Source organism: Eptesicus fuscus, chromosome 7 (assembly GCF_027574615.1).
Source record: "Eptesicus fuscus isolate TK198812 chromosome 7, DD_ASM_mEF_20220401, whole genome shotgun sequence".
Taxonomy (NCBI): domain Eukaryota; kingdom Metazoa; phylum Chordata; class Mammalia; order Chiroptera; family Vespertilionidae; genus Eptesicus; species Eptesicus fuscus.
Window position 1 is genome coordinate 5538359 of NC_072479.1, and position 24215 is coordinate 5562573.

At 44.6% G+C, this 24215-nt stretch overlaps 1 protein-coding gene across 4 annotated transcripts in view; it reads right to left on the reverse strand.

Moving 5' to 3' along the window:
• Positions 1-3331: 3331 nt before the first annotated feature.
• Positions 3332-24215, reverse strand: part of CENPJ (centromere protein J) — an 87248-nt gene continuing 66364 nt past the window's right edge. For all 4 annotated transcript variants that reach the window (XM_054718712.1, XM_028134886.2, XM_008158163.3 and 1 more), the window contains 6 exons: positions 8484-8548; positions 8059-8178; positions 5846-5986; positions 5201-5285; positions 4997-5117; positions 3332-3542 (listed from right to left, as the gene is read on the reverse strand). In XM_054718712.1, coding sequence (XP_054574687.1) covers positions 3350-3542; positions 4997-5117; positions 5201-5285; positions 5846-5986; positions 8059-8178; positions 8484-8548 — 725 coding nt within the window. In that variant the 3' untranslated portion in view covers positions 3332-3349. The remainder of the gene's footprint in view (positions 3543-4996; positions 5118-5200; positions 5286-5845; positions 5987-8058; positions 8179-8483; positions 8549-24215) is intronic.

Consider the following 24215-nt stretch of genomic DNA (forward strand, 5'->3'; position numbering starts at 1 on the left):
TTATACATTCTGGATTATTGAATCCTTTGTCAAGTATATGTATCCTTTCCAAGTTTGTGGCTTAATACTATTTTTGTGACATTTTAAAAGATATTTTTATTGATTTGAGAAGAAGAGAGAGGGAGCGAGAGATAGAAACATCAATGGTGAGAGAGAAACATTGATTGGCTGCCTCCTGCACGCCCCCTACTGGGCATGTAGCCCACAACCTGGGCATGTGCTCTGACGGGAAGTCAAATGGTGACCTCCTGGTTCATAGGTCAATGCTCAACCACTGAGCCACACTGGCCAGGCTATGGCATCTTTATGTCACTTTTTTTGTGGCTTTCTATGTCTTACTTAAAAATCCTTCTCCCCCTCATCCATGTGCTAAGTGGTTAGAGCATTGGCCAGCACACCAAAGGATCACAGGTTCAATTCCTGGTAAGGGCCACATACCTGGGTTGCAGGTTTGATCCCCAGTCAGGGTGCATGTGGGAGCCAACCAATGGATGTGTCTCTCTCACATTCATGTTTCTTTCTTTCTCCCCCCCTTCCACTCTCTCTAAAAATCAATGGAAAAAATATCCTCAGTATCGCTGGTGGGTCTTGATACGGCATCTGGAAGGGTTCAGGAATCTGGAGAAGGGGTGGTACGTAAATTAAATAAGAATCCAGAGACGAAACCTAATTTTGAAAGGCATTTGGGGGGGGGGCCCCCAAAGGAGCTTGGCTGAAGAAACCAAGTTCTCCTTGTCTCAGGACCCCTTGCTTTTTATTAACACAATTTGTCCTAAGACAAGGTGGAGATATACACATCAAAAGATAGGGTTAGGTACAAAATCCATTGTCAGAATGGGGAATTGCTTTGGCTGTTCAGGTGTTTGGCCAACAGGAGGCAATAACATGTAGATTAAGATGCCCTGAGCCGTCTGGCAGCAAGCAATCAATTTATGCATCCCTTTCAGGTTTGGGGAAATGCCTTTCAGCCATCCCAGATGATTCAGCCCTTGCTGACATGCTGGAATTGGCTTCCAGCACCTCAGGTGAAAAACAAACAAAAACAAAACAATTCTTCTCTATTTTGAGGTAATATATTTTTTATTTTCTTTGAAAAGTTTTCACCTTCATATTAATTTCTTAAATCACCTGAAATTAACACATTAAGCTTAAAAAAAAAACAAAAAGTCATTGCGGCCCTGGCTGAGTTGCTCAGTTGTTTGGAATGTCACCCCATACACCAAAAGGTTGCGGGTTCGATTCCTAGTCAGGGCACATACCTAGATTGTGGGTTGGTCAGATGTATTTGGGAGCACTCATCAGTGTTTCTCTCTCACATTGATGTCTCTCTCTAAAAATCAATAAACATATCCCTCAATATGAGAAAATTTTTTTCCAGATTTTTTACTTAGTCATTGCCATCACTATTGTCATATTGCACTGACTAGACCCATTTTTAATTACATAAATTTACATGTAGATGACTTGCCCTTCCTTCAAGGAGATCTTGCTTCTGTCAGCCAACTGTCTTATCTATATCCTATAAATAAAAGGCTAATATGCAAATAGACCGAACGGCAGAACAACTGAACAACCGGTCACTATGAAATGCGCTGACCACCAGGGGGCACGCGCGGAACATGGCGGGCATCAGCAGCAGGTGGCAGATCATGGAATATGGCAGGCGTCAGCCACCACAGGATGCTGGAGCAGGTGAGCCAAACCATGGCAGGGCACCAGTCGCTGTCATTGGGGCGAGCCTCTGGTGGTTACTGAAAATTCTTTGCTCCCACGTGCTGTGGTCCTGCCTGGCGCTCTCAACTGCTGCCAGCACCAGAGCTGCCACTTGCACCCACTGCCGGCGCCGGAGCTACCCCTCGCACCTGATGCTGGCACTCAGTGCCAGTCCCGATCACCCCTGAGTGCTTATCCACCTCCCCCTGCTCCTGAGGGGCGACTGGGGCAGCAGCAGCCGCTCGCACCCACTACTGGCACCAGCCCCAATTGCTCCGCGCCGTCAGTGGGTGTGAGTGGTGGGGGCGGGAGCAGGGCTGCCAGCAGACCAGGGGACTGGAGGCCGTGGCGAGAGGGGCCACGGAGGATGGGCTGAGACCCACCCCTATGCCCACAGCAGCCTCTTGGTCCACAGTTCCTTTCAAGGTGCACAAATTCATGCAGTAAGCTCCTAGTATATATATGAAAGCCCAGCGACTGGAATGGCAGAACGACCAGTGGCACTGTGGCAGCCAACCAGCCTGATCCAGGCCCTGATCAGTCCCCAACACCCCAATCGGGCAGGGCCGGCCGCCAACCGCTCGAGGCTCCTCCCCGCAGCCGGCCCCAACCCCGATCTCCCTCCCACCCTGATCAGGGGTGGGGCCTGCCAACCAACTGCCTGCAGCCCCCCGACCCCCACCAGCCCAGACCGGTGTGATGGGCCCCCATAAGGGCGGGCCAGCTGGACCCAACCTGTACACAAATTTGTGCACCAGGCCTCTAGTAAGTCATAACATACAGGCACCTGTAGCCAATCACCTATGCCCCCTCCAGTCTCAAGTGTTACATTTTGACCAATTACAATGTCACCCTAATTATAACTGCTTTCTCTTCACTCAGTTCATCTGTACTCAAAGAATGAACTCTTTTACCTGTTTTACTTTCTCATTTCATTATAATTAAAGAACCTCTATAAAAGATAAAATGCTTTAATTGTACTAATTATACCTAGTAATATTTTGACTAGTAAAATTCTTACTCAAGTAAATCTTCTGTACAAGTCCTTGTTCTGTGGCTAATGTCCAGTGGAAACGCTATGCAATATTGTGTATCTTGAACTTTTTAAAAAAAATCCTCACCTGAGGATATGTTTATTGAATTTTTTAGAGAAGAAGGGAGAGAGAGAAACTTTAATTTGAGAAACATCGATAGGTTGCTTCCCATACACACCCCAACCAGGGATCAAACCAGGGATAATCTAGGTATGTGCCCTGACCGGGAATCGAACCCACAACCTTTTTGGTGTACGGGATGATGCTCCAATCAACTGCGCCACCCAGCTGGGCGTACTTGTTTTTTATAAGGATCTCCAACCAATAAAAGCACCTACTTATTTTTAAAGTTTATACAGTTTTTAACAATAATAGTCTTTCCTTAGGTGTTAACAGAGTAGGCGAATTAAAAATGAAAGCTGTCCTTGTGCATTTCAAACATTATGAAAAGCTATAAATTTTATATTCCAACAATCTTTTCCATTTATACACACACACACACACTATATATATATATATAAATTAAACCACAAAATCCACAAGAAATGTACATTTTTACCAAGAAATCAAGTTAGTGTTATTTCATGATTATTACAGGATTATTACAATTTTGTATCCATTAGAACATTACCATCCTTGTCTTTAACTCTTACTCGACCAGATGTGTATTTTGTTTCTTGATGACCATTTGCATAGACAGTTTTAACAGTGCCATCTGGATACTCCCGTCTCTTGAACTGGGCAGTGTGTAGTTCTCTCTGGCCATTATTAAACTCTATGATTTTTCTGCCATCTCTGTAAATTTAAAATAGAATTTAATTTTGTATCCTTTTCTCTGCACAAAACCTTCTTTGCAAATTCTTCCAGTATTCCTGCTATAGGGGAATAATTCCAGTTATCAGATTAGCACTTAAATGTATCCAAAAAAGCTTTTTAAAAATAAATTGCTATATTTACCACAAAATGCCTAGGTTTTTGTTTGTTTGTTTGTTTGTTTTTTAAATAACACGTATTCTGCCTCTAAGAAAAGTAGGCACTGTATTAAAATAATGGCTTTCAGTTTTGACATTATTCTTTACACAAAGTTAAAAGCCACCTGAGTGTTGGTTTGCATCAGGCTGGTGAAGGAAAAGGGCATGATCAGACCTGAAGCCAGTGATGAAGTAGAATAAGGAAAATAGTTAATACCAAGTTGACTGTGTGTCTGGGACATTCACACAGGGATATGAGTGCAGATGAAAAAAAGTTGGTCAGGAGTTAATACCTGAAGACGGAGAGATGAGTCCAAGGAGTTTTCATAAACATTCAAAGTGTAATGTACACATAAGATTTTGTTCCAATTTAGGAACAAACTGCTATTTACTTACTAACACCAGATAAAGAATTCATGTTTTACTTTTTTTTAGGGGGGGGGAGAGCAAGTTTATATCATAGAATTCAAGTTAGTTCAATGCATCTATGTGTTAGTTGTATTCATGTTAATGGGTGCTTAACTATCACTCTAGGAGAAGAAGGTTGACAGACCTTCACCATGGTTTGAATTAAAATGGTGATACATGATACTCATTACTGTGGACTGAGAAGTCAGTTAAAGTTTCTAACTTCTAGAAACAGGATATTCAAGGGTGTTGACTTTAAAGAATGGGGTCAGGGTGACCAGAGGAGAAAAGTGCTTACAAGGTGACAGGAAGGTCAAGAAAATGAAAACATAAGTGAGAGGAGAAAGTCTGGCTTAAACCATGGTGGCCATTGTTGGATTAACCTTAAAACTGTCAGGGCAGCTTTTCCTTCTGGGTCTCATTCACTGTTTTCAAATTTCACCAAATTTGTTTATAAACAACTGATTGCCATTCTTCTTTCCTAAAGTGCTGCATAGACTCTTTTTAGGTCTCGAGGATTTGTTTATATATTAGGATGTTTCTCTCAAACTAGTTCTAACTCCAAAAGGCTGAGAATACTTCTTATCTGCTCTCTGTGTCTTTGCTCACTTCTAAACTTACTGAAATTTTCAGTGATTTACACAGATGTTTAAAGATTTTATTTATTTACTAGAGGCCTGGTATATGACATTCGTGCACTGGGGGGAGGGAGAGGAGAGGGAGAATCCCAGACCCTCTGTGCGTAGGCCGACACTCTAACCACTGGGAAACATTTGCCATGACCAAATGTTTTTTTAAAAATTCAACTGGTAATAAAAGTTGAATCATTAAAACTAGAAAATCTAGAAACAAATTTAACAGGTATCATACCGTTGTACTCTGACAATTGTGCCATCTGGGAAAATGCTTTCTTCTTGTCCATCAGCAAATAAATTTTTGATAGTCTGGTCAGGAAATGTGATTTCTTTACTTCCATCTGGGAAGTGTTTTTCTGTTTTAAAAAGGTTACTATAAATATTTTATTTTTAAAAGAAGGGCAGAATTTAATAAGGAGAGGGCAGGGCAAGTTTTTACCTATCTGTCCACTTGAGAAATGCAAGACTTCTAGTCCTTCAGGGTAAGTGGTGTGGGTGGTCTGGGCGGCTGCATAGTAGTAGATCTGTAAAGACACAGAGTCACTATGCCTTTTCTTCAGAGACTAGAGGCCGGAGCACAAAATTCGTGCACGGGGTGGGGGGGTGTCCCCTCAGCCCAGCCTGCACCCTCTCCAATCTGGGACCCCTTGGGGATGTCCCTCTCACAATCCGGGAACACGGGCTCCTAACTGCCCACCTGCCTGCCTGCCTGATCACACCTAACTTCCCCCGCTGCTGGCCTGGTCACCCCCAACTTCCCCCCCTGCAGGTGTAGTTGTCCCAACTGCTCCCCCCCCCCCCCGCCAGCCTGGTCGCCCCCAACTGCCCCCCCCCGCCACCCTGGTTGCCCCTCACTGCACCCCCCCACCACTGGTCTGGTCACCCCCAACTGCCTCCCCTGCAGGGCTGGTAGCCCCACACAGCCTGCTGCTCGGTTTGGTCACCCCTCACTGACCCCCATGCCGGCCTGGTCACCCCACACAGCCTGTTCAGTTGTCCGTTCGGTTGTTTCGGATGCAATGGTCACTTAGCCTTGTATATATATGTTTACACTACAGATCAAACAAGTCCTGAGGAAACCTACCACTCTCTCATCTGGCATGACCTGCTTTACATCACCATTGAAGAAAGTGACAGTGACAGTCTTCCCATCTGCACTCACTTCTTTTCGAGTTCCATTTGGAAACAATATAACACAGCACCCATCTTTATAAACCTTCTCTATCTACAAAAAAGGAAAACATTATCAAGTAACAAAAATAGCTCTCATTCTCTTCCTAATTGCCTACTTTGAAATTTTTTCATAAAAAGAAAAACATTCTCTCAAAAGGAGAGAAAAGTTAATAAACTCATAACAATCAACTTCATTTATCAACACATCACCATCTTTATTTCCCTTATTCCCTCAAACAAACTTCTTGGTGGAGCTTTTTAAAGTAAACTGCAGATACCACCTATAATCACTTTATTAACATAACTAAACCAGTATCACCCCTAACAAACTATCATTCCTTCATCATATAACCATTTACATGGTTTTCCCTAAATTCATAAAAAAGGCTTTTTACAGTTCATTTGAATCAGAATCAAAACCCAGTCCACACACACTTAGTTGATAGATCTTAAATCTCAACAGTCACCCTTATGCCAATTGTTGAAGGAATTGCATCACTGAAGGGGTGAAACTTCCCACCTTCCAGACTTGGCTGATTGCTTTCCCAGGATGGTGTATCTAACATGTTTCTCTTTGCCCCTCTATTTCCTAAAAAGACTAGTAGCTACCCAAGGGAAAGGGGGGGCTGGCCAGGGGGTTCTCCCCATGAGCCTCGACCTCACCCCCTCGTCCCAGTCCCCGGTGTCTCCGAGACCCCAATAAACCTCATCCTGTCCGTGTCAAAAAAAAAAAAAAAGACTAGTAGCTAGGTCTAGAGGCACGATTAACTTCCAGCTGAATTACTCTGACAAGAATACTTTGTAGGTGCTGCTGTGAGCTTTCTATGGCCACAGCACTAACTGGGTCGCATCAGTCAGGTCTGCCATGAAACCCGTCATCCTTTCACCTAGGGCAGTGATGGGCAACCTTTTGAGCTTGGTGTGTCAAATTTCGCCAAAAAACTGAGCATAACTCGGGTAGTGTGTCACTTTGAGGAAAAAACATTATTTCGCAAATGTTTCATCCTCAGGAGCAGCAAATGTTTCATCCTCGGCATGTGGCCGCCTCAGCGGCCGCGTGTCATCAGAAATGGCTACGCGTGTCAGTGCTGACACGCGTGTCATAGGTTTGCCATCACTGACCTAGGGTTTCAGAAGTCACTGATGACTGCCGCCTAGATTCTTTCCTTCATTAGAGGTGGAAATCTGATGATTCCTTAATTTTCTCACTCCCTTTCCATTTATTAGCCGGAATTCTTCTACAACATAAAAGCTTTCCTCATCAACAGTTTGTTTCCCTAAAGCAGAGTTTGTATAGGAAAAGTCTACCTATTACTTCCTTTTGAATTATTCTTTGTCCTTCCCTCATTCCACAAGACTAGCAATGAACTCTGGCCTTATGATTAACTTCAATTAAAAATGAATCAGATTAGAGTATTTGGAAAAGTAAGTTTTCTATAAAGCTGAGTAAAAATTCCCTTATCACCTCCCCAGTAACACTGTTTTTATCCCTTCCCTTCTCATTCCCTCTTCAAGTTGGATCACCCAGCCAGGCAGCAGCTCACAACCTTTCCTAGGCACGGGCAGAAAACTGCAAGCTGACAATGGAAAGAGGTAACTGGTCCAGGACACATTCAGGAAAGGCTGCAGGGAGGCTGAGGCTTTTAGCTGTGTACTGAGGAAGAACAAAGGGTTTGGACAAAGGAACTCTATTCTTCATTTTGCTACATTTCTAAACTAGAAATGGCAACTAATGCATATTGTATATTCAGCTTTTTTTTTTTTTTTATTTCAGAGAGGGCGGGAGAGATAGAAACATCAGTGATGAGAGAGAATCATCGATCGGCTGCCTTCTGCATGCCCCCTACTTGGGATCAAGCCACAACCCTGGGCATGTGCCCTAGTTGGGAATTGAAGTAACCTCCTGGTTCACAGGTCGACACTCAACCACTGAGCCACACCTGCCTGACTATATTGAGCATTTTTAGAAAAGTCCAAATATTCAACCGAAGGTCATGCCCCAAGGTATTAACATTTTTAAGCCCTATAAACAGTCTTAAAGATCTATTATTTTATAATCTAAGTGTTTCAACTCTATTTTAACCCATGTTTATTTTTTATAATACATATTTTTAAAATTCTAACCTTTCCATCAGGATGACTGATTTCTCCCTGAATTTCTTCTTTTTCCTCTTTTTCCTCCTCCTCTTTATATTCAGGATCCGGGAAATCCACTGAGGCCAGGGGCTCCCTGGGAGTGGCAGTCTGTAGGGACAGGAGGCTCTCAGCTGTCCTGTAGGACAGCAGTCACCAACCTCACAGACCACCGGTTGGCGACTGCTGCTGTAGGACATGCAATAACATTTCAAGCAGCTAAAATTTAAACTTACTTCAAAAAGCTAGATTCTACTATTATTGGATCTATGACTGGTGTTTGGTGTTATATAGAAAACATGTGCAATGTTAAATAAAAAGCCTCCTTTATAAGTCATTTAGAAACTTATGTCAGTTAACTAATTGACTTTAAGCCTGAGTCACGTTTGAATATATAAAAATATAAAGAGATTTACTTGTCCCTTATCCAAACTGCATAAGTCACGAGAAGACACAGACTTGGATCTCCGAGATGGATTGCCTGTTAAAATATAATTGTCAGCGTTTTAATATTTAATTGAAAGTTTTAAATTAACATTATAGTTAAACACTTAGTTCATATCTTTCTTTTGTGAAGTGCTATTACTCATTAATTAAGGAAGTCTGAATATTTTTCTTGACTAATTCACAGGAGTTCATTACATAAGTTGAGATATGTATTCAGGTACTGAAGTCCTGAGTGACCAAGAAAGACAAAGACAGTATCTGTTCTCTGAGAGTTTATAATGAGAGGAAGTCATAGGTACTCAACTAGCCTCAGGGGCCAACAGGTATTGTGGAGACAACGATGAGGACTTCAGGTAGAGACTAGGTGTGAAGAACAGGTAATAGAGGCATCCAATAAGACACAATAGAATTTGGCTTGAAAAATTAACTATTATTTAATTAAAATCTAGACCAAACAGCTGTAGTCTATACATTTTTTAGATCATGATCAACAAACCAATCATATACTATACTAGAGGCCTGATGAACGAAAATTTGTGCAAGAGTAGGCCTTCCTTCCCCCGGCTGCCGGCACCGGCTTCCCTCCAGCACCCAGGACCCGGGCTGCTTCCCTCCAGCCCGGCTTTGTCTGGAAGGATGTCTGGTCTAATTAGCATTATTACCCTTTTATTATTATAGATTTGCAATATGTTATAAAATAAGCATACACACACACTACTGCCATCCTACCACAAACTGAGGTTAACTTTTAAAAATATATTAAAGTTCTAATATGTTCTTCTTATATGCCAATAGGCCATTATAAATATTCATAAATTTGAAGAGTTTTGAGCAAGTGCCAGATTCTGGTTTACATGTTAAAAACTAGAATGTATGCTGGAAGCTCTGGAGAGAACAGAGTAGGTAAGACTAGAGGTAGAGTCCAGAGGCTGGTAGGAATTTGAGAAGGCTTGTGCGGCGTCTACTTAGATTCATAGGTCTCAAATTGCCAAATGTTAGCAATTCAATATGGTTCAACCTACTTAATTCAGATAATATCAACATCAGAAGGATTACTTTAGGGATTGATGGAAGTGGGAGGTAAGGATACAAAAAAAGGAATCAAGAAGTACACATACGTTTTTAGCTTTAGCAAACAGGCAGATGGTAGGCAAGGTTGTGGGGATAGGAGGAGTGCTCTTCAGATAGGATAAAGAACAAATTCCTCCACCTGACAGGTGCAAAGTAAACTATACAATTTGAGCTCTGTGCTACATCATTTCTAAATGTTACACCCACTTTCCATAGAAAAGACTAATATCCCCATTTTATAGGAGAGGAAATCAAAGTTGAGAGAGAGGTTAAAGAGCTTGCCAAGGCTGTCAACTAAAGAAACATTCCAACTAACCAAGCTACACCGGCCTGCACAGTTCAATTCACATTTGAAAATCCACTTATATGGACAGCAGAATTAAGCTATACATGGATTTTTTTTACTCCACAAGTGGTTGGCCCGTAACTCTGTCAACTGAATAGAAATAATACAGTTAGAAGAGACTGACTACGGTTTAGAAGAGTATAAAGAAAGCCAATGAGAGCTGTCAGGTTCCATTAGGCTAATATTAGAATAACTGGTATTTCCAAAGAAGAAAGGGAGAAGGGCAGACTGCTTATTTAATTTAAAGAAATTAGTTAATATTTAATTTTAAAAAATAATAGCTGAGAATTTCTCAAACCTAGGGAAAGACTTGGAGCTACAAGTCCACAAAGCTACCACCATACAATCTCAAGCAAAAAACTTCTCCAAGACACATAATGAAACTGTCAAAAATCAATGATAATGAAAACCTTCTAAAAGCAGCCAGGGGGGAAAAATAACCTATGTGGGAACCCCTTAGGCCAGCAGCGGATTTCTCAGTAGAAATTCTAAAGGCAGCCCTGGCTGGTGTAGCTTGGTTAGTTGGAGTACCATCCCATACACCAAAAGGTGGCAGGTTCAATTTCCAGTCAGGACACATACCCAGGTTGCAGGTTCAATCACTGGTTAGGGTATGCACAGGAGGCAACCAACTGATGTCTCTCTCTCTCTCTCTCTCTCTCTCTCTCTCTCTCTCTGCCCCGCCTTCCCTCCCTCCCTCTCTCTAAAATCCTATATAATAAAAGCCTAATATGCAAATTGTCCCCTCAACCGGGAATTCAACCACTCGCTATGATATGCGCTGACCACCAGGGGGTGGCGCAGAACATGGCGGTTGTCAGCGATGAGACGCTGGCAGCGGGCAGCAGTGGAGGCGCTACTGGCCCCAATGGGCCCCAAGAGCGGGACCGTGGCAGGATGGTGGAGCAGGTGAGCAGGCAGGCGCCAGGCCAAGGCAGGTGCAAGCAGAGGCCTGACTGTCCTGCCTGCCGATCACCCTGCCCGATCACTGCCCGCGACCAGCAGCGGCGGGGGGCGGGGCTGCTGCCTGACTCCCAGGCGTTGAGGGAGCCGGTCGGGGGGCCTGTCCCTTACCGATCGCCCTGCAGACAGCGACCAGCAGTCAGCAGGCCCTGACTGCCCGATCGGGGGTGGGCCCTGGGCTGGGACAGGGAAATGGGGGTGGGTGGCAGCGACTAACCTCCTGCGGCGCCAGAGTGGGGGTGACGGGGACAGAGGTGCAGTGAGAATGTGGGGTTTCCACTAAGCTTCCTCTCACTCCCCCTGCTTCCCTCCCCCTAGATGCCAGGGCTCGCACGCTGGGGAAGACGCTGCGCTCAGGTGCCAGGCGCCTGCGAGGGGCCCACCCCGCACCTGGGCGGCCTCTTCCGGGTGAGCCAGGCTGCAACCACTGGGACTGCAGGGGCCGGTCAGGCTCCCCGTGGGTTCGTACAGGAGCCGGTCTGCGAGGCCAGCTGGGAGAGAGCACGCTGCCCACCCAGCTTCCATGCGGGGCCACTGGGCATCCCAGACGCCCATGCTCAGCCCCAGCCCGCGGCATCCAGCCGTGCTCACTGCATCTCCACGTGCGGACTCGGGAGCTGTGACTCAGGGAGGGAGCATGCGGGGGCCCAGGTGCTGCCCAGGGCCTAGAGGTCAGCTGGGACCTGCCCTTCCACGACAGATGCTTGTGCTTCGATCTCCGGCCAGGCCTATGGACCGCACCTGTGCACGTATTTTGTGCACTGGGCCTCTAATCAATAAATAAAAATTTAAAATAGTAATAAAAAATTAAACTCTAAAGGCCAAAAGAGAACAAAGTGACGTAATCAAAGTGCTAAAAAATAAAAACTGTCAGCCAATAATACTTTATCTGGCAAAATTATTCTTCAGATGTGAAGGAGAAATTAAGGCTTTCCCAGATAAACAAATGCTAAGCAAGTTCATTACTACTACACCTGCCTTACAAGAAATGCTGAAAGTAGTCTTTTAAGCTGAAACAAACAAACAAAAACAATGAGCAACATAAAAACTTACAAAAGTACAAGACACACTAGTAAAGGTGAAAATTTATAGTCGGATACAGAAACTCTATAACAGGATGGTGTATTAACCACTTATTGTGTAAAGGTTAAAGGAAAAGTATTAAAAATAACTATGGTTACTAAAATTCATTAATAGATACACAGCATAAAATAGGTAAACTGTAATACCAAACCACAAAGGGAGGAGTAAAAGGGTGGACCCTTTATTGGAGCCTTTTAAAGGAAAAGGAAGCGCAGTTGCTATCAGCACAAAACAGACTTTTATCTCTGTCTATGTCAGCTTCATGGTAACCACAAGCAAAAATCTAGAGTACATCCATGAAACAACAAAAAAAGGAAAAAGAGTATATACGATGGAAAATCACTGATTTCAAAGATAAGCAGAAACAATGTAAATACAAAACAACTAGAAAGCAATCAATAAGATGGCAGTAAGTCCTTATATATCAACTAGAGGCCTGATGCATGAATTCGTGCATGGGTGGGGTTCCTCAGCCTTGCCGGCAATCAGGGCCAATCAGGGACATGGGAGGTTGGCAGGCCAGGGGGAGGGGCTGTGGGAGATTGGACAGCGGGGGTAGGGGCTTGGGAGGTTGGCTGGCCGGGTAAGGGGCTGCAGGAGATTGGCCAGCCAGGGAAGGTTGGCTGTGGGAGCGCACTGGCTATGAGGGGGCAGCTCCTGCATTGAGCGTCTGCCCCCTGATAGTCAGTGCACATCATAGCGACTGGTCATTCAATGGCTTAGGCTTTTATATATATAGACTAGTGGCCTGGTGTCCCTCAGCCCAGCCTGTACCCTCCAATCTGGGACCCCTCGGGGGATGTCCAACTGCAGGCCTAAACCAGCAGTGAGACATCTCTTTTGCAATCTGGGACCGCTGGCTCCTAACCACTTACCTGCCTGCCTGCCTGATTGCCCCTAACCACTCTGCCTGCCTGCCTGCTTGCCCCCAACTGCCCTCCCCTGCTGGCCTGATCGCCCCTAACCACCTCTGCCTCAGCCCCGCCACCATGGCTTTGTCCAGAAGGACGTCTGGAAGGTCTCCCGGTCTAATTAGCATATTACCCTTTTATGAGTATAGACTAGAGGCCCGTTGCACGGTGGGAGGGGGGTCGTCCCTCAGCCTGGCCTGCACCCTCTCGCAGTCCGGGACCCCTTCGGGGATGTCCGCCTGCTGGCTTATGCCCAATCTCCCAGGGGTCAGGCATAAGCTGGCAGTCAGACATCCCTCTCGCAGTCCGGCGCTCTCGCAGTCTGGGACCCCTCACTCCTTACCACCCGACCGCTGCACTCGCCAGCCGTGAGCCCAGGTTCAGTCTAAGCGGCGCTCCCCTGTGGGAGCGCACTGACCACCAGGGGGCAGCTCCTGCATTGAGCTTTGCCCCCTGGTGGTCAGTGCGCATCACCGCGACTGGTCATTCCGCTGTTCGGTCGATTTGCATACTAGGCTTTTATTATATAAGATAATCAACTAATGTAAACGGATTGGAGTCACCAATCAAAGGGCACAGAATAGCTAGATGGGATTTCAAAAGCCATGAAGCCCAGTTGGTGTGGCTCAGTGGTTGAGCAACCACCTAAGAACTAGGAGTTCACGGTTCAATTCCTGGTCAGGGCACATGCCTGGGTTGCAGGCTTGATCCCAGTAGGGGGTGTGCAGGAGGTGGCCAATCAGTGATTCTCTCTCATCATTGATGTTTCTATCTCTCTCTCTCCCTCTCCCTTCTTCTCTGAAATCAAAATATATATTTTAAGTCATTGAAAGCAAAACCGTGGATAAGAGACCACTGAAATAGTAGGGGATTTCAATACCCCACTTTGCAATGGATAGATCATTCAGACAGAAAAATCAATGTGGAAATGTTGGAATTGAATCATACTTTAGACCAAATGAATTTAACAGACATATATAGAAAATTCCATCCAATAGCAGCAGAATACACATTCTCCTCGAGTGTACATGAAATATTCTCTAGGATAGATCATATGATAGGACACAAAACAAGCCTTAGCAAATTTAAAAAGATTTTAGATCATTTCATCATTTCTGACTCCAATGATATAGAATTAGTAATCAACAATAAGAGGAAAACTGGAAAATCTACAAACATGTGGAAGAAAACAACACACTTCTGAAAAACCAATGGGTCAAAGAAGAAATCAAAAGGGAAATTCTTTAACCCTTTGCACTCGCTTGCTTTTTTCTCAATTCCTTTATTCTAATGCTAACCGTGTCGAGTCACACTCGACATCTGAGCGCAAAAGGTTAAAATCTCAGAATAAAGGAAAATGGAAACACAACATACCAAAACCTATGGGTTGCTGTAAAAGTAGTTGTGAGAGGGAAGTTTATAATGATAAATGTATATATTAAGAAATTAGGAAGATCTCAGACCTAACTTTATAACCCAAGGAATAAAAATACAGACATATTAAGCCCAGAGTTAGCAGAAGTAAGAAAATAAATAAAGAGCAGAATGGAAATAAATGTGAGACCAGAAAAACAATAAGAAGGATCAACAATACCTAAGAACTAGTTTTCTGAAAAGATAAAATTGACAAACCTTTAGCTAAGAAGAAAAACTCAAATATATAAAATTAGAATTGAAAGAGGAGACATTACAACTGATACTACATAAACATATAGGGATCATAAGCGACTACTGTGAACAATTATATGCCGAGATAACTGAGAAAAGAGTGGAAACACTCCTAGAAACAAGGGACATTCCGAATGCCAAGACTGAAACAGGAAAATATAGAAAACCTAAAGAGAACGCCTAAAGATATTGAATCAGTAATAAAAAACCTCAACACAGAAAACCTCAGGACCAGACAGCTTCACTGGTGAATTCTACCAACATTTAAAGAACTAATGCCAATCCTTTTCAAAATCTTCCAAAAAAGTGAAGATGAGGAACATTTCCAAACGTACTCTACAAGACCACCATTACCCTGTAACCAAAGCCAAATAAGGGCAGTATAAGGACACAATAGCCCTCATGAAATTCTCAACAAAATATTAGCAAACCAAATTCAAGAACATATTAAAAATATTATACACCATGACTGAGATTTAACCCTGGATGCAAGGATGGATCAACATATACAAATCAATTAAGTGTAACATAGCACAGTAATAGAATGAAAGATAAAAGGCACATGATCAGCCTGGCCGGCATGGCTCAGTGGTCGAGTGTGGACCTATGAACCAGAAGGTCATGGTTCAATTCCTGTTCAGGGCATATGCCCAGGCTGCAGGTTGCAGACTCAATGCAGCCGATCAATAATTCTCATCATTGATGTTTCTATCTTTCCCTCTCCCTTTCTCTGTGAAATAAAAAATATATTTTAAAAAAATTTTTAAATGTAAAACCCCACATGATTATCTCAATATATGCAAGAAAAAAAGCATTTGATAAAATATAACACACCTCAACATAATAAAGGCCATATACAACAAACCCACACCTAATATATTCACTGATGAAAAACTAAAAGGTTTTCCAAGGACCTTGTATGCATATATGTCTGGCCCATGAACACAGACAATGGGACAGTGAGAGTCTGGAACAGGGGGGGGGCGGGGGCAGGCCAGAGGGGGTCAATGAGGAGAAAAAAGGAGACATATATAATACTTTCAACAGTAAAGAATTATTTAAAATAAATAAAGTATATGACAAAAGAAAACATAATGAAAAGTTTTCCTCGGAGATCAGGAACAGGATAAGGACGCCCACTCTCATCACTTTTATTCAATACTAGAGGCCCGGTGCACGAAATTTGTGCACTCAGGAGGGGTCCCTCAGCCCGGCTGCACCCTTTCACATTCTGGGAACCCTCGGGGATGTTCGACTCACAGCTTAGGCCCGCCGCTGTGCTTGCCAGCCATGAGCCTGGCTTCTGGCTGAGCAGCACTCCCCCTATGGGAGTGCACTGACCATCAGGGGGCAGCTCCTTGTTGAGCGTCTGCGCTCCTGTTGGTCAGTGTGCGTCACAGCAACTGGTTGTTCCACCGTTCGGTCAATTTGCATTTTTATTTTATAGGACTAGAGACCTGGTACACGAAATTCGTGCACGAGGGGGGCGGGGAGTCCTCTCCCGGCCAGCACCCTCTTGCAATCCGGGACCCCTCGGGGGATGTCCAAATGCTGGTTTAGGCCCGATCCTGTAGGGAGTTGGACATCCCTCTTGCAATCCAGGACTGCTGGCTCCTAACCACTCCGCCTGCCTGCCTGATTACCCCTAACCACTCGCCTGCCTGCCTGATCACCCCTAACTGCTCGCCTGCCTCCCTGATCTCCCCTAACCACTCTGCCTGCCTGACCACCCCAACCTCTCTGCCTGCCTGCCTGATCACCCCTAACCACTCTGCCTGCCTGCATGATAGCCCTTAACCACCTCTGGCCACCTCTGCCACTGCAGCTTCATCCGGAAGGACATCTGGAATGTCGTTTGGCTATCTGGTCTAATTAGCATATTATGCTTTTATTATTATAGACTAGAGGCCCGGTGCATGAAATTTGTGCGCGGGGGGGGGGGGCGGGGGGAGAGCGTCCCTCAGCCCAGCCTGCACCCTCTCCAATCTGGGACCCCTCGAGGGATGTCCAACTGCCCATTTAGGCCTGGTTGGACATCCCTCTCACAATTCAGGACTGCTGGCTCCCAACTGCTCACCTGCCTGCCTGCCTGATTGCCCCTAACCACTTCAGCCTGCCAGCCGGACCACCCCCTAACCACTCCCCTGCCAGCTTGATCGACGCCTAACTGCTCTCCTGCCGGCCCGATTGCCCCTAACTGCATGACCCTGCTGGCCTGGTCCAACTGTCCTCTCCTGCAGGCCTGGTTGCCCCAAACTGCTCTCCCCTGCTGGCCAGGTCACCCCTAACTGCCCTCACTTGCCAGCCTGGTCGCCCCTAAGTGCCCTCCCCTGCCAGCCTGGTCTCCCACAACTGCCCTCCCCTGCAGGCCTTGTCCCTCCCAACTGCCCTCCCCTGCAGGCCTAGTCCCCCACAACTGCCCTCCCCTGCAGGCCTAGTCGCCCCTAACTACCCTCCCCTACAGGCCTGGTCGCTCCCAACTGCCCTCCCCTGCAAGCGCGGTCGTCCCTAACTGCCCTCCCCTGCAGGCCTGATCGACCCCAACTGCCCTCCCTTTCAGGCCTGGTCCCTCCCAACTGCCCTCCCCTGCTGGCCTGATCACCCACAACTGCCCTCCCCTGCAGGCCTGATCGCCCACAACTGCCCTCCCTTTCAGGCCTGGTCCCTCCCAACTTCCTCCCCTGCTAGCCTGACCGCCCACAACTGCCCTCTGCTGCCAACCATCTTGTGGTGGCCATCTTGAGCCCCCATGGGGGCAGCCATCTTGTGTGTTAGAGTGATGATCAATTTGCATATTACCTCTTTATTATATAGGACTAGAGGCCTGGTGCACAAAATTCGTGCACTTGCAGGGGTGAGTCCCCTGAGGCCAGCCTGCACCCTCTCACAGTCCAGGATCCCTTGCTCCTTACCACCCACCTGCTCGCTGCTCCTTACTGCTTGGCTCACTGTATCTGCCCCCTGGTGAGGAGGGACCTCGGGAGGGCTCCAGGGTATGTCCAGCCTGTCTCGCTCAGTCCCTATCGGCTAGACCCCAGCAGCAAGATAACCTACTGGTCAGAGCATCTGCCCCCTGGTTGTCAGTGCATGAGTGGCCTTAGCATATCATTAGCATATTACACTTTGATTGGTTGAACAGCCGACTGGACAACCAGACACTTAGCATATTAGGCTTTTATTATATAGGATAGTACTGGAAGTCCAAGGTATAGCAATCAGGCAAGACAAAGAAACGGCAACCACATTGGAAATGAAGAAGAAATATTGTCATTAGTTGCAGATAATGTGTTCTTGTATATAGAAAATCCCAAAGATTCCATTAAAAAAAAAAACAAAAAAAAAAACCCTGTTGGAACTAATCAACAAATTCCAGTAAAGTTGCAGGTTATTATAAAATCAACATACAGAAACTAGTTGCACTTCTTTCCAGTAAAAATGAAACATTTGAAAAATAATAAAATACCATTCACTATAGTACCAAAACCAAAAAACTACCTAGAAAAAAATTTAGTCAAGGAAGTAAAAGATCTATAAGGTGAAAACTACAAGACTGTGTTGAAGGAAATCAAAGAGACACAAATGGAAAGACATCTCATGTTCCTGGATCAGAACAATCAATATGTTTAAAATGGCCATAATATCCAAATCCATCTTTAGATTCAATGCAATCCAGATCAAAATTCCAATGGAAATAGAAAAAAAAAAAACTTGAAATGTATCAAAGACTTAAAACATATGACTTGAAACCATAAAACTTCTAAAGAAAACACAGAGAATAAGCTCCTTGATATCGGTCTTGGCGATGATTTCTTGGATACAACACTATAAACACAAACAAAAGCAAATTCAACAAATAAAAAACTCATCAAACTTAAAAGCTTCTACCCAGCAAAAGAAACAATCAACAAAATGAAGAGGCAACCTTTCAAACGGGAGAATATTTTTGCAAATTACATAACCGATAAGGGGTAAATATCCGAATGAAGAACTCACAGAATTCAATAGCAACCACAAAAAAAAAATCCAATTAAAACATGGGCAGAGAAACCAGACATACATTTTCCCAAAGACATTCAAATGGTGAACAGGTACATAAAAAGATGCTCAGTATCACTAAACATCAGCAAAATGCAAGTCAAAACCACAGTGACATATCACCCCACACCTGTTAGGATGGCTATCATCAAGAAGACAAGAGATGTATGTGTTGGCAAGGGTGTGGAGGAAAAGGAACTCTTATGCACTGCTGGTGGGAAAGCAAATTGGTGCAGCCACAAAGGAAAACAGTATGGAGGTTCCTCAAAAAATTAAAAATAGAACTACCATATGATCCAGCAATTCCATTCCTTGGTCTATATTTAAAGGAAATGAAAACAGGATATTAAAGAGATACCTGCATTCCCCATGTTCACTACAGCATTATTCGCAATAGCCAAGATATGGAAACAAATTAAGTGTACACCAAAAGATGAATGGGGTGGGAATAGCTGTAGGGGGGTGGTCAAGTGGGGAAAAAGGAGACATACGTAAAACTTTAGACAATAAAAAAAAAAAGATGAATGGAACCCAGCCAGTGTGGCCCAGTGGTTGAGTGTCGACCCGTGAACCAGGAGGTCAGGGTTCAATTCCCAGTCAGGGCACATGCCTGGATAGTGGGCTCAATCCCCAGTAAGGAGCTAGCAGGAGACAGCTGATCAATGATTCTCATCATTGATGTTTCTATCTCTCTCCCTCTTCTTTCCTCTCTCTGAAATCAATTAAAACATATTTTAAAAATTAATAAAATTAAAAGATGAATGGACAACCTGGCTGGTGTGGCTCAGTGGGTGAGCGTCAACCTATGCAGCAAGAGGTCACTGGGTTCAATTCCTGGTCAGTTGCACATACCTGTGCTACCAGCTCAATCCCCAGTGAAATGTGTGTGGGAGGCAGTTGATTGATGTTTCTCTCACTCCCTTCTCCCTCTTCCTTCCTCTCTCTCTAAAAATCAATAAAAACATTTTTTCAAAATATGAATAAAGATGTAATACATTTACACAACAGGACATTATTCAGCCATCCTAATATATAAAAACCCTGGGTCTGTCACATCCACAATGACCAGGAGGCTCAACCATTTGCCAGGCTGCACGCCGCAGGCGAGTGAGCTGAACTGCTGACCTCTCGGAGAGAGAGAGAGGCGGGGCTGATCAGCAGTGGCAGCGGCTGCTGGTGAGGCCTGGATAGAGAAGCAGGGTGATCAGATCCTGCTTCTCTCTCCCTTGCCAGCAGTCAAGCCTCTCTCTCTCCCAGAGGTCAGCAGTTCAGCCACTCGCCAGCAGCCTGGGGCGGCTGCTGATCAGCCCCGCCTCTATGATCAGGCCCGGAGATAGGCCCAGAGATGCTGACTGGCATAGAAACCAACCAATCAGAACCAAATCTGGGTGAATTGCAAGGAACCAATGGCTGCCTATGAGGCGGGGCTTTTGATGCTGACTGTCAGAAACCAACCAATCAGAACCAAATCTGGGTCAACTGTGAGGAACCAATGGCTGCCTAGGAGGTGGAGCTTTTGACGCTGACTGGCATAGAAACCGACCAATCAGAATCAAATTGGCCGGCAGACGAGGGCAGTTGGGGACGAGATCAGGCCTGCAGGGGAGGGCAGTTGGGGGCGCGATCATGCTGGCAGGAAAGGGCAGTTGGGGGCGACCAGGCTGGCAGGGGAGCAGTTAGGTATTAATCAGGCCAGCAGGGGAGCGGTTAGGGGATGACCAGGGTGGCAGGCAGAAGCGGTTAGGGGCAATCAGGCAGGCAGGCAGGTGAGCGGTTAGGAGCCAGAAGTCCTGGATTGTGAGAGGGATGTCTGACTGCCAGTTTAGGCCCGATCCCTGTGAGATCAGGCCTAAACCAGCAGTCAGACATCCCCCAAGGGGTCCCAGATTGGAAAAGGTGCAGGCTGGGCTGAGGGACACCCCCAGTGCACAAATTTCGTGCACTGGGCCTCTAGTCTATGTATATAAAAGCCCAGTGACCAAATAGCAGAACGACCAAAATGACTAGTCAACCAGTTGCTATGATGTGCACTGACCACCAGGGGGCAGATGCTCAATGCAGGAGCTTCCCCCTGGTGGTCAGTGCACTCCCACAGTGGGAGCGCCGCTTGGCTGACCAGGATGAGCTGCGCTCCCACAATGGGCTGATACCCGCAGGCCACGCCTCCCACAAGTGCACAAATCTGTGCGCCAGGCCTCTAGTGATAAATAAAGAAGAAAATTCTGCCATTTTCAAATAACATGAATGAACCCTGAGGGCACTGAACTAAGTCAGAGAAAGACACTTATATGTGGAATCTGAAAAAAGCAAACTCAGCCAGCTGGTTAGCTCAGTGATTGAGCATCAACCTATGAACCAGGAGGTCATGATTCAATTTTCAATCAGGGCACATGCCCAGGTTGCAAGCTCGATCCGCAGTGGGGAACGAGCAGGGGGCAGCCAATCAACAATTCTCATCATTGATGTTTCTATCTCTCTCCCTCTCCCTTCCTCTCTCTGAAATCAATAAAAACATTAAAAAAAAAAAGAGTGATTCATGCTTAGAGGCACTGGCTGGCTACTTTAAAAACAACAAAAAAACAAGCAACCTCATAGAAACAGAATGAAATGGTGGTTACCAAGAACTGGAAGGTTGGTGTATAGGAGAAATGTTATTGAAAGGTACAAATTTGCAACAAGTAGTAATATGAGTCCTAGATTTCTACTGCAAAGTATAGTGAATATAGACAAAAAACTGTATTGTAAACCTCAAACTTACTAAGAGACCAGATCTTAATTTTTCCAAACTCTAAAAAGAAATGATAAGTATGTGATAGTGATAAAGGTGCTAATTATTGCTACACTGGAAATCATAATATACTAGAGGCCCGGTGCATGAAAATTCATGCACTGGAGAGGGGGGGGGTCCCTCAGCCCAGCAGCCCCCTCTCACAGTCCAGGAGCCCTCAGGGGCGGGAGGCGACCCGGCGATCAGGAGAAGGCGACACCCCATCACACCTCTGCTGCTGCCACTGCCAGCAGTACAAGCCTCAGCCGGCCCTGGTTACCTGAGCCTCAGGCAGCCCTGGGCAGCTGGGCAGTCACCATCCGAGGCTTGCCTGCGCCTCGGGCCGGCCCTGGGCAGCTGAGCAGCCGTGATCCAAAGCTTACATGCACCTTGGGCCGGCCATGGGTGGCTGGGGGGCTGAAGGGACTGGGGGACTCTGGAGGCAGGTGCACGGCAAGGCCTGGCCCATCTGGGGGCAGGCCCAGCCTTGCACAAGGATGGTTCACAATACACAAATCAATCAATATAATACACCACACTAACAAAAGAAAAGATAAAAATCATGTGATCTTATCAATAGATGCAGAAAATGCATTTGATAAGATACAAAATCCATTATGATTAAAACACTCAATAAAATAGGAATAGTACGAAAGTGCCTCAACATAATAAAGGTTATATATGATAAACCCTGTCAATATTATACTCAATGGCAAAAAACTGAAAGCTTTTCCTCTAAAACCAGGAACAAGACAAGGATGCCCACTCTTACCACTCTTATTCAACATAGTTCCAGAAGTCCTAGCCAGAGCAATAAGGCAAGAGAAAGAAATAAAAAGCATCTAAATTGGGAACGAAGAAGTGAAAATGTCACTTTTTGCAGATGTCATGATTCTGTACACAGAAAACTCTAAAGACTCTACAAAAAAAAAAAAAAAAAAAACACTATTAGAAACAATAAACAAATACAGTAAGTTGCAGGATACTAAATAAACGTACAAAATGCCAATGCTGCCTAGGCTGGTATTGATCAGTGGTCAGAGTGTCATCCGGCACACCAAAGGGTCTTTGGTTTGCTTCTTGATCAAGGGCACATACCTGGGTTGCAGGTTCGATCCCCAGGCCCAGTCAGGGTGTGTGCAGGAAGCAACCAATCGATGTGTCTCTCTCACATCAATGTTTTCTCTCTCTCTCTCTCTTCCACTCTCTAAAAATCAATGAAAAAAAATAACTTAAGGTGAGGAAAAATAAAAAATCCAATGCCTTCCTATATACTAACAACAAAATGTTAGAAAAAGAAGTGAAAAAAAAAATTCCCTTTGTAATTGCAACCAAAAGAATGAAGTACCTAGGAATAAACTTAACAAAGGACATGAAAGACCTATATACTGAAAACTACAAAGCATTATTAAAGAAGATTGAAAACTACAACAAAATGGAAAAATATCCCATGTTCATGGATTGGAAGAATCAACGTAGTTAAAATGTCCATACTACCCAAAGCAATATACAGATTTAATGCAATCCCCGTCAAAATCCCATCAGTTGTCCCATGCACCAATGTCATTTTTTAAAGGAATAGAACAAAACTCATCAAATTTGTATGGATTCACAAAAGATCCTAAATAGCCAAAGCAATCCTGAGACAAAAGAATGAAGCCGGAAGTATCACACTACCTGACTTGAAATTATACTACAGAGCTACGACAATTAAAACAACAGAATTGAGAACCCAGATATAAAACTACATGTATATGGGAAGATAATTTCCAACAAAGGAGCCAGAAACACAATGGAGTAAAGAAAGCTTCTTCAATAAGTGATGCTGGGAAAATTGGAAAGCCACATGCAAAAGAATGAAACAGATTACAGTTTGTCAGCATGTACAAAAAATTAATTCAAAATGGATCAAAGACCTAAATATAAGATCTGGAGCAATAAATTACATAGAAGTAAACATAGGTACTGAACTTATGTTATGGACAGTGGTCATAGAGAACATTTTATAAACTTGACCCCAAAAGCAAGGCAAGTAAAGGCAAAAATAAATGAATGGGACTATATCAAACTAAAAACTTCCGCACAACAAGAGAATCCGACAACAAAACCAAGAGACAGCCGACAGAATGGAAGATTATATTTGCAAACAAAAGCATTGACAAAGGTTTAATATCCAAAATATGTAAAAGAACTCATAAAACTCAACACCAAACAAACAATCCAATTAAAAGATGGGCAGAGCCGAAACCAGTTTGGCTCAGTGGATAGAGCGTCAGCCTGTGGACTCAAGGGTCCCAGGTTCGATTCCGGTCAAGGGCATGTACCTTAGTTGCGGGCACATCCTCAGTAGGGGGTGTGCAGGAGGCAGCTGATCGATGTTTCTCTCTCATCGATATTTCTAACTCTCTATCCCTCTCTCTTCCTCTCTGTAAAAAATCAATAAAATATTTAAAAAAAAAAAAAAAAGATGGGCAGAGGACCTGATCAGAACCTCTCCCAAGAAGACACATGAACAGCCAATAGACATATGAAAAGATATTCAACCTCACTGGCAATTAGGGAAATGCAAATCAAAACTACACCTGTTAGAATGGCTATTATCAACAAGTAATAACAAGTGTTGGAGAGGTGGTGGAGAAAAGGGACCCCTCATTCACTGCTGGTGGGAATGTAGACTGGTACAGCCACTACAGAAAACAGTGTGGTGATTCCTCAAATAATTGAGAATAGAGTTACCACCATAGGACCCAGCAATCCCTCTCCTGGGTACATACCCAAAAAACTCGAAAACATGTATTCGCAAAGATATCCTTTAGAATAAAGAGGGAATATGCAAATTGACAATCACTCCATCACA